At 40.4% G+C, this 10743-nt stretch overlaps 1 protein-coding gene across 1 annotated transcript in view; it reads left to right on the forward strand.

Moving 5' to 3' along the window:
* LOC140204068 (connector enhancer of kinase suppressor of ras 2) overlaps nucleotides 1-10467 on the forward strand; it is an 807212-nt gene extending 796745 nt beyond the window's left edge. Inside the window, 1 exon segment of the mRNA XM_072270362.1 lies at nucleotides 8838-10467. Within this exon segment, the coding sequence (XP_072126463.1) occupies nucleotides 8838-9053 (216 nt within the window). The 3' untranslated portion in view covers nucleotides 9054-10467.
* The last annotated feature ends 276 nt before the right edge of the window (nucleotides 10468-10743 follow it).

Consider the following 10743-nt stretch of genomic DNA (forward strand, 5'->3'; position numbering starts at 1 on the left):
TGCTCCTTGGTAGTACATACTGCCGGCTTAGCAGGTGCCCTCCAGGGCAAACACCGCATGCATTTTATAGATAGAATACACTGGCAATGCTCTCCAACTCTTCCTGCGATATATTGATGACTGCATTGGTGCTGCTTCACGCAACCATGATGAGCTCATCAATTTCATAATTTTACCACCAATTTCCACCCTGCCCTTAAATTCACTTGGTCCATCTCTGACACATTCTCCCTTTTCTCGATCTCTCTGTCTCCATCTTCGGAGACCTCTGTCAACATATTTTATAGACCTACTGATTCCCACAACCACCTAAACCATACCTCTTCCCAGCCTGTCTCCTGTAAAGATACAATTCCCTTTTTTCAGTTCCTTTGTCATCGCCACATCTTTTCCCAAGATGAGGCTTTCCTTTTCAGGACATCAGAGATGTCCTTCTTCTTCAAAGAACAGGCTTTCCCTTCCTCCACCATTGATGCTGCCCTCATCCATATCTCCTCCATTTCTGTACTCAACCCATCTCCCTACCACCTTAACAGGGATAGAGTTCCTAGCACCCCATGAGCATTCGCATCTACCACACATCATATTCTGCAACTTCTGCCATCTTCAGTGGGATCCTACCACTAAACTCATCTTTACCTCCCCCTCCCCACCCCTCCTTTGTCCCTTTCTCCTATGATCCACTCTCCTCTCCTTTCAGATTCCTTCTTCTCCAGCCCTTTACCTTTTACACCCGTCTGTCTTCATTATCTCCTTCTAGCTAGTCTTCATTCCCCTCCCCCCAACCATTTTACTGGCATCTTCTTTAATTCTTTCCAGTCCTGAAGAAAGGACTTGGCTGGAAACATTGACTGTCGGTTCATTTCCATAGACGCTGACTGACCTACTGAGCTCTGCCAGCGTTTTGTGTGTGCTGCCCTAGAATACACTGGAGCTACCATGCACTACAGGTTGATGGAATAAATGTCTTGGGTACTTCACTGGGTACAAATGAAGCTGTTTGCATTGTCCAGAATGGTATTGGCCGTGTGTGTTGCTGGGGCCACAGCTGAGTAGCCATCACTCTGGTAGGGTCTCTACCTGCATGAGGTAGTTGCTTGCACTCTATGCATCTGTAATATTCACATTCGCGCAGACAACGTTGAGGACAGGGCTTTCCTTGGAGTGTCGCCCTCCCTATGACCCATAAATGATCCACCAGCTTTCATGACTGGATCTGGCATCTTAATCTGATTCCTCGGCTGCAGCGATCGCTTTGTACACTGCTGGCCGTATTTGCAGTATAGCACATATAAAGCCTTTTGTGGCAACTTCATAAGGTTTGGATTTCATTTTCGGGTACATCTGGTGTTCTCCCCCTTTGCTGTCCTCACTGAACCAATGTTCTATCAGGCCAACTGGAATACAGTTCTGCTGCTGTTAATGTCTAACCTCACCTTGTGGATGTTCAAATTTGAATCTTTTCTAAACCCAATTGAATGGCCTTCAGAATTCAGCAGAGGAAGCGAAAGTACTCATAAAGAAAGAGAAAGTAGAATAGAATCACTGCCTAAGAGGTGAGTAGAGTTCATTTTGACAGGAGTCAATAGGTTTTGAGATATTAAGAGAATGTGGTGTTAGTGCAGGAAGCTGTATGAGGTAAAAAGTTTAACCTTGATCCTATTGAATAGCAGAAGCAAGAGAAGGGAAAAGGCCCTCTCCAGATTCTACTTCTTATGTGTCAGGCTGAATAAGGGCAAATCTATTTTCCTTCCTGCAAGGCAGTAGTGAGTTTTCAAAAGAATCTGAAAATTAATAGTCATCATTACTGATATGAGCTGCTTTTTAAAACTCCAGATTAGTTGATTAACTGAATTTAAATTCTGTATCTGATGCGAGGGTTTTGAACTCAAGTCTTTGGCCCATTAATTTTTGCTAGCCCAATAATTTCCCTCACAGTTATATCCATCACAGCAACCTTTAGCCATGATCATTGCACTTACCAACTGAGTCCCATGGTCAGTATGACAACAGAATATCAGCTTAGAACTCCACAACACAGCAAATTGAAGGATTGGTGTTGAACCATAACTTTGAATCTTTTTGCAACTTCACACCTCTTCAGCTAGTCTTGCCTCCAGTATTTTGCAAGTCAGCTCAGTGAAAGTTTGGAAATTTATGCCTTGGATTTCAGCCACCGTGAACCCTTCTTCAGGTTACTTGCACTTAATTCAATCATGATGCTCCTTGTATCAGCAGGAGACACATAGCTAGCTCTCCTGTGTGTCAGTCCTGGCGCAGAATGCATTGCTCAACAGAGGCACCTGGTGTCTGTTCAAATCATAACCGTTAAAACTCATGAAGGCAAGCAATGTTAGATAAAAAATAAGATACTTTATTTATCCAGCAGATTTTTGTTTAGAAACATAGAAATATTTCCATTACATTATCATGGAAGAAATATTGAGTTTTATAAATTTTTAGAACTGTTTTTGTGACATTTTCTGAAAGATTTCATTCTTTAATTGTTAAAGTTTTGGACAATCAGTAGCATGATCTGAGAAATGAAATCATAAGATACTTAATATCTTCCTTAACTTGGTGCATTGTGTGAAGTGATCAGTTCAGCTCAATCAGAGGTCTAACCTGTGAATCGCTTTGTATCCCTTTCCCATCTATAGAAGTGCACAATCACGTTTCCCCACAGAACTGGGGGAATATTGTGCCGTTTAGATTACATAGTTCTGAAGAAATGTTAGCAAAGCCTTACAAATTGGCATAAAAGTTCCCATAACATGTATCACAGGATAACCAGGAGTCCCTGAAGTATCTTCAGTAGGAGGGACTGATCTCTGGAATTTGAAGCTGGAGCAGCAGCTGACGTCACTAAGGTCCAACTGAGAGGCTGGGTCTTTTATGGGTAGTGCATTCCAGGGTATATCATCCAGCTGCTGAAGAGAGGGCAGGCAGAGGTGGACTGGTGATAAACTGACAGACAAACTAAAAACAGGCAGCTAGTACAAGAAATCCCTGAGGCCCTCTTGCTAGCTAACTAGCATTCATTTCTAAATAGTGACGTGGAAAAGTACTCCACTGGCAGTGCAGCCAGACTTCAATTTTGTCGCATCACAGGGGCTCCTCTGCACATGGACTGAGGGGGAAGGTATGGGAGCAACAATTCGAGGAGTTTAACGGTCAGAGGGGCAGACAGATGTTTCTGTGGTTGCTATGATGCCTTCTTGGTGCCCATTATCAAGGGGTCGGTGAAGAAGGATGGCCATGGTTGCAATTGTAAGTAGGGAAAGGCATGTGGGGCGTTACTGGTAATTTTGAGAATTTAGGAAGGAATAAGAAGCAAGACCTCAAAGATGATAATGTGTGGATTACTCCCAGTCCTGTGCACCAGTGAACTCAGAAGCAATAATATGCTGTGGAAGGGCACATGAAAAGTCAGACAGGAGAAAGCACTGGTTCTGCATCACTGGAACTAATCCTGAGGGAGGGAGAACCTGCACGGTCTAGATAGATTGTACCTCTTTGTGACCAGACCAATATCTGGCAGGTTTGCTAAACCACTGGGGAGGATTTAAATTAGCCTGGCAGGGAAGAGAAGCTGAACAAAGATTCTGTAAGGAAGACAAACAGAACTGAAAATGAAAGGTAGAACACTAGAAGGAGAGTTAAATATTAGATAACAAACAAGAAAAGGAGTATGGCTGTGTTCGGTGATTTACACCAAAATACGAAGATTATAGTGAAGAAATGTCAGCAGTAAAGGAGACTGTTGAACACATAGCAGTGTAATATCATAGCATTCATGGAAACATGGCTTAAAGCGGCTGAACCTGCTGGTTACAGGGTTTTAAGACAAGATATGTCAACAAAAAAGGATGTGAGAGTCTGGTGAGAGAGCTGCATTTGTGAAGTGCTCGCCCGGAGATTGGATGCTGTGGGAATGTTGTTTAAGGATTGATTAAGCAGTTGATTTGGGTGTTTAAGCCAGTGAAGGTAAAAAGTAAGGTGCATCATAATTGTGGGAATTAAATGCCAATAAAATATCCTTTTTAAAAAAAGGATGTGATGACATGGTTGTTTAAAGAAACAATCACATCTGTATGATGGGATATCAGAGGGATCAGAGGTACTGAAGGACATCCGGTGTGGATGCCTGTATAGCACCAGCCAGCTACAGGCAGCCACCAAACAAAGAAACCAAATGGGATCCATTTTAGAAAATGAAAACCATCAAACATCCAATGCACAGAAAAAAATAATAGTGCAAATAATAAAAGTAAGCAAATAGCATTCAGAACTGAAGTTCACGAAAGTGAGTCCACAGACACAATGCCAGCAGCCTGCCAATTCAGGAGCCCATCAATTGTGGGCCACAGCCTCAGCTCAGCGCAGAGACAAATAAACCCTGCTGAGCAGTGAGCTGAGCCTTCTATCCCTTGCCTCCGGCCACGACACCCTGACCTTTTCAAACTGGCCCACTGCTTAAATCGTCCAAACCTTAGGCCATTTCTCACTCTTGGACCCCGCCCTGCACTTCTATACACTCTTGGGCCTAGGCCTTGCCAACTCAGTTCAGCCTGTACCCAACTTTCCAATTTGGCCTCGTACTTAAATCAATCAAACCTCAGGACTTCCCTTGCTCTTGGGCCTGGGCTCTGCCTCGCCTCTGTTCTGCTGCATCGAATCGCCTCCAGATCCGCTCCAGAAATGACCAAACGTTGTTCATTCCCCGTTGTCCAGCCTCCACCCCACCACCTCAATTTGGCCTGTATACACCATGCATAGCCATCCTGAACCTTTGAGACTTCAGTCCACACCACAATAATGCCAGGTTATACAAACGGTTCAAAAGCTCAACTCTGAAAGGGAAGTTACAAGCTATTGATTGCAGTGATCGTTTACCAGATAAAGTGTGATTAATAGAGTAATTAGTAGTTTTCCTTGTTTTGTTTGCTGCCGACAAGTAGTCTCTGAGCTTCACCAGCGTCATCTTAAACTGGAAATCATTGAAAGTATGAACAGAGAAGTTTGAACTCTCTAAAGGTCAGGTAAAATCTATAGAAGATATGTTCATTACAGTGGGAAAGGTTAGAAAAGAGGCAGGGCTTAAGTTGCAGAGAAGTTAGAGGGCCACGGGGATTTTGTGAGAGGGTGCAGGCTAAGAAGAAGAGGCTAACATAGTTTTGGTTGAGGAAGGTGAGCACCAGGTAAATTATTTGCAGATGTAGATAGAGGAAGGAACAAGCACATTTAAGAGAATATACATTTACTGTGAGAGGGGGAAGATTATGAGAGTTTTACAAAGGGAGCTGTAGGGGCTTGCTGCAGGCTCTGGTGGGGGAGTGGTAGGAGTAGATGCAACAGTGACATTTAAAGGGCTGTTAGACACATGAAAATGCAATAAAAGGATAAATATGGATCATAAGATACAGGTTGGAACAGGCCCTTCTGGCCCTTCGAGCAATGCTGCCCAACAGCCCCTGATTTAACCCTCGCCTAATTACAATGATCAATTAACCTACCAACCGGTACGTCGTTTTGGGAGGAAACCAGAGCACCCAGAGAAAAACCACACAGTCGTGGGGAGAACATACAAACTCGTTACAGACAGCAGTGGGAAACGAACCCGGGTCTCCTGTGCCACTACGCTACTGTGCAACCCGTGCACAGGTAAAAGAGATATCTCAATTGGCATCGTGTTTATGACGTCACTTTGGGCTAAAGGGTCTGTTCCTGTGCTGTACTGCTTTTTGTTCCAATAAACAAAAAGAGGGAAAAAAATGCCAGATATGTAAGATGCCAAACACAGCAGTTTCAGCAACATGATCAAGTCTAGGATAGAAATTCTCCGTAAGGATGAAGGCTGGATTCAGGAGTTGGGATTAGGATGCAGATCCAGCTGGCTGAGAATTGAGGAGAATATTCCACAATGATGGGAGTCAATGGTCAGATATGAAGATCAGTTGAGAAGCTGAGAATGTGTGGAGACGCATGCCTCTGTCAAAGGTCTTGGGGTATAGTGGAGGAAGGATGTTACTGGATTGGAAGGTCCATGGAGGTCTCTTGGAGAACTAGATCATCAGAAGATCCTCAGAAGATGGAAAGGTCTTCTTGGTGCTGAGATAGGTGGGACCATTAACGTTTCAAAGGATAGGAGAATTGTAAGATCAGGGAAATCAAAAGGTGAAGAACATCATGAAATCAGAGCAATGGTGATATGGCCATTGTGGTTCAGAGACAGAAGGTGACAGGAACACCAGTGGTTGGTAAGTTAGGATCATGAAGATTCAGGAGATCAGGAGGCCAGGATGTAGAGGAATCAATGAGGTAGAGGTAAGCATCTTGAGAGATTCAGAGAGTTAGAGGTTCAAGATCATTAGGAGATCAGAGGTTCAGATGATTGGTATCAGCAGAGTTTTGGAAGTCACATTGAAAATACAAAGGCCCAATTGAATTTCTAGACTAATAGGAAACAACCCAGAAATGGTCATTATTGTATTTGACCAAGGGGAATGTCACTTTTCAATCGAATAAAACAAAAGGAAAGTATTTTGATTTTTATCACTTTATTAATGCAAATCTCAAGAAGACAATAGACAATCCTTTTGCCAATGTTTAAATTTCATGTGGTTAGCCTAAGGCTGCCAAGGAGTGAGAATTCATCATTAAATAATCCTAGGTGTAAAAAAGCTTAAATCCGCAAATACTTTATACATAATATCACACATTTCCAAACCAAAATTTATGCTTGTTTCTTGATAGAAATGTCAACTATGCCATGTTTTACGGTATCATTTCAAGCATTAATGAAACAGACTGAATCAGAGATCTAGCAAAAAATGCATTTAGGCATTATATTAAACTTCATTTAATATATATGAATGTGAAGCTTACCTCTTCTGACTGAAGTGGGATTGTAGAAAATGTCAACTTCAAATATTTTTCTTTGGAAAGGGCAGGATTTTTTTCTTACTTTCCTTCCCTTACAGCAACCTTGGAAGGAAGGTTGGGCTTGTGACTTATTTATTTATTTAGTGATATAATATGAAGTATGCCCTTCCAGCCCCTCAAGCAAAGCTGCCCCAGCAACCACAATTAACCCTAACCTAATCACGTGACAATTTACAATGACCAATTAACCTACTCGATACGTCTTTGGACCGTGGGGGGAGGGGGGAACCAGAACACCTGAGGAAAACCCACACATTCCATGGCGAGAACGTACAGAGACACCTTACTGAACCTTGCCAGAATTGAACTCTGAACTCCACAATACCCTGAGCTGTAATAATATCACACAAATCACGACGCTACCACGGTAATGTAAAAGGTGTGTTGAAAAGTTCTCCTGAAGCAACCTGGACATTTAGATTGTAGGTTCTGAACCAGACCTAGCTATATTACCTTTGAGATTTTGTCCAAGGGAGGGGCACTAGGGCTGACACAGCTTGGCATCGGTGTCGTCGCAGAGCAATGTGTGGTTAAGTGCCTTGCTCAAGGTCACAACACACTGCCTCAGCTGAGGCTCGAACTAGCGACCTTCAGATCACTGGACCGACACTTTAACCTCTTGGCCACGTGCCAACACTTTGAATCTAATAGACCTTGATGTTCTCTGAAATGTGCTGCATGGACAATCTCACCATGCCATTTTTTTGAACATTTAAATCTCCAACATATCAGTAACTGAAACCAATGAAGAATCTTTTCTGGATAGACTAGTAATTTCTCCTGACTGATGCAAATCTTTTCAAATTAAAACTTGTTGTTATTTCCATTAGACACTGAGAAGGCGTCAAAATATACAGTATATTTCTGATATAGTTAAGCAAATATAGCCAATTTTCAATCCTGAACATAAACAAGCTACATATTGATAGTAATCAATAAGTATCAACTTAAATTGATCAATACCTGAAGCTTTCTGATCATCAGTGCCCAATTAAAAGTGAACAAATTTAACACTTCATGTGCAGATGTCAACAACACAAAGGACTTACTGACCTTAGACTTGGTCCCTATTCCTATTGAGATCTCAGGGGTAAATGTGTGCTATTGAGTATTTTGCTAGGCTTGAGTTTCCTCGTGGATAACAACCACCAATACCACTCCACCAGATCCACCATTACATAAATGCTATAGTTTCAGTTCCTTTCTAATGCTTCATCTTGTGAACATTGTGAATACAGCAAATATGATCCTTCTCCAGGACAGATCAGATCTTCAACGAAACAATGGTAGACATTGCTGTGGACAAACAATCTAAGGCATGTGAGTTTGCAGCTTAAGATCATGCTCCCCCTTATGAAAATGGTGTCTATAAATCTGGTACTGATTAAGCTATCTTGTGAAGGTCGCAATGAGACTATGAGATTGTTATAATGCCTTCTGGTTCTTTATTGCCAGTCAGGGAAGGAAATCTTCCAGTCCTCTCTGCACATGCTTCAGTCCTTCATTACAACATTGGATTTTAATATCCTCCAGAGTGAATAGGATTTTTATTGCTGCTTTTCCAAGGTTATCCCAAGAACAAGTACAAAAGGAAAACTGTTCTTAAGTTCTGAAACTTCATGCTCTGGAGGAACAGTTACTGTCTTATGGTGAAACATATCCTGTAAAAACATAAAAAAATGTCGCTACTATTATCAGATAAATTTTCTTAATCAAAATACAAATCAAATTTATTTGCAAATAAATGATACACAGAAGCAGGAAAACAATCGAACTGGAAACTATACATGAGGTATTAAAGAATAAAGTTCAGAGTTATTGTTCATTGAGCCAAGTCTTCTAAGAAGTTGAGAACTTTTGCTTTTCTCACTTGAATCTATTTATTTACCCAGGCAAAAGAAGGAGACCTGGCGGTAATCAACCAGATTCTCGAAGATCCCTATCTGTCATCCAAAAGATTTAGGGAGTGGAAGCGGCTGAATCATGAGTTTTTCTTGGACATTTGTGGATACAGTTCTGTAATGAAGCCACAAAATGGTGCGTCAGAACTGGTATCGCCAGCACCACTCTTGACCCATACACACTCATTCATTGAAACTCACGTGTGAATCGATTTTTAACAGGAGCACACAGCCCAGCAGACAGCAGCATCTCACCAAGCTATCAAATGTTTAGCATCCACATTGTATATTTGTACATAATGTATTCAGCAGTATTCTTGTACATAGATCAGATAATACAATAGTGTCACAGGATGCCTAATATGTGCATGATGTAACGTCTGTATTCTGTTTCTTCCAAGTTTTCTCTGTTTTTTTTGCCAACACTGTGTGCTTTCAACCTTGCATTTGAAAGGGTGGAGAATAGTACTCATAAAAATTATTAGTATGCACATATGCATATGTTGTACTAAAATAAAATGAAGCTTTTAGTCAACGGCACCTACATGTTCCAAAGTTTTATACTGACAACAGAACTCAGCCCACCTAATGAATAACACTGGGGAATAGTGGTTGATAACAATCTCTGATGAACCAGAGGGGAATGTCTTAATCTACTCACAGTTTTAGATGACCATTTGTTTTTATGTAAGCATTGAACATACAAATTGCTGAATGTATGTAAAGTATGTAAAGTTTTGCTAGTGTAACACTGAATGAATAAGAGTAATTTTTGATGTCCCTTTGAAAACAACCTGCTTTTATTAAAACTATAGCTAAAAGCTGTATATGAAAATGACTAAAAATATACAAGTATTAATATTTATATATGACTCCCTGCTCACAATTTTTATACAGTTGCTTGTTAAGAAATTGACTCAAAACTTATATACTTGGACCCAGAGTTTGATGGATGAACCACTGATACATCCAAAGTGAAATATAGTGTCTGAATTTTGTACCGTTAGTAATGGTAAACTGGCAGAAGTTAGTTCCGGGTCCTAGGGTAATTATTCTAATTATATGCAAGTAGACAGAAGACTTGTTAGATCACATTGTACCTTTAAAAAAGACACAATAGTAAGACTTACCTGAACACATTATTGTGTTGCCATTTAATTGTGTTTCCTGCTTGCACTTTACTTGCACCATTAACTGTAGGCTGAGGAGAAGGAGTATTATGAAACTGTGATAATAATCATTTGCATCACTTAATGTTAACAGAATTCCTTATAAGTGTTTGAAGACCTCATCGAGTCTTTTTATCCATGAAAAAATTGAGAAGGTAATTCAATATGTTTTTGATTTGAAATCAATGGACAACATGTATCAGTTACTGAAAGCATTTAACTCACTTCTTTTACTTTGTTGTGACTATAAGTAGGTTTTCTGGCAACTGTAGGTCTTCATTGTACGTTTTCCACTGTGTGCATACCTCATGATATGTTACACAATGTATGAGTTGTACAACAATAAAAACAAAAATTTTACTTTTGCAATGCTATGGTTAACTATTAACAGGTGTTTGTGCATCATTGAAAGGAACAGTTATTCTTCATGATTTAAAGTTAGTCCTTTTAAAAAGTTGTAAAATTGAGTTGTAAAACTTCTGATTTCATTAAATTAAACTCGCTGTGATACAGTCTTCTTTTTGACTATCTTAATCCTATTCCTCTAAAGAAATTGTATTCATTTCTGTCTGCCTTGTGTGACAGCCAATCATAATCATGATAGAACTAAACTATTCAAAATAAATTCAATTACACAGCAAGATTCAATGGACCTGTGTTTCAAATAGTCAAAGTATTCCAATCTTTCTAAAACCAGGGATTATTGATACAAAATAATTTACATTGGT

This window comes from Mobula birostris, chromosome 10 (genome assembly GCF_030028105.1).
Source record: "Mobula birostris isolate sMobBir1 chromosome 10, sMobBir1.hap1, whole genome shotgun sequence".
Taxonomy (NCBI): domain Eukaryota; kingdom Metazoa; phylum Chordata; class Chondrichthyes; order Myliobatiformes; family Myliobatidae; genus Mobula; species Mobula birostris.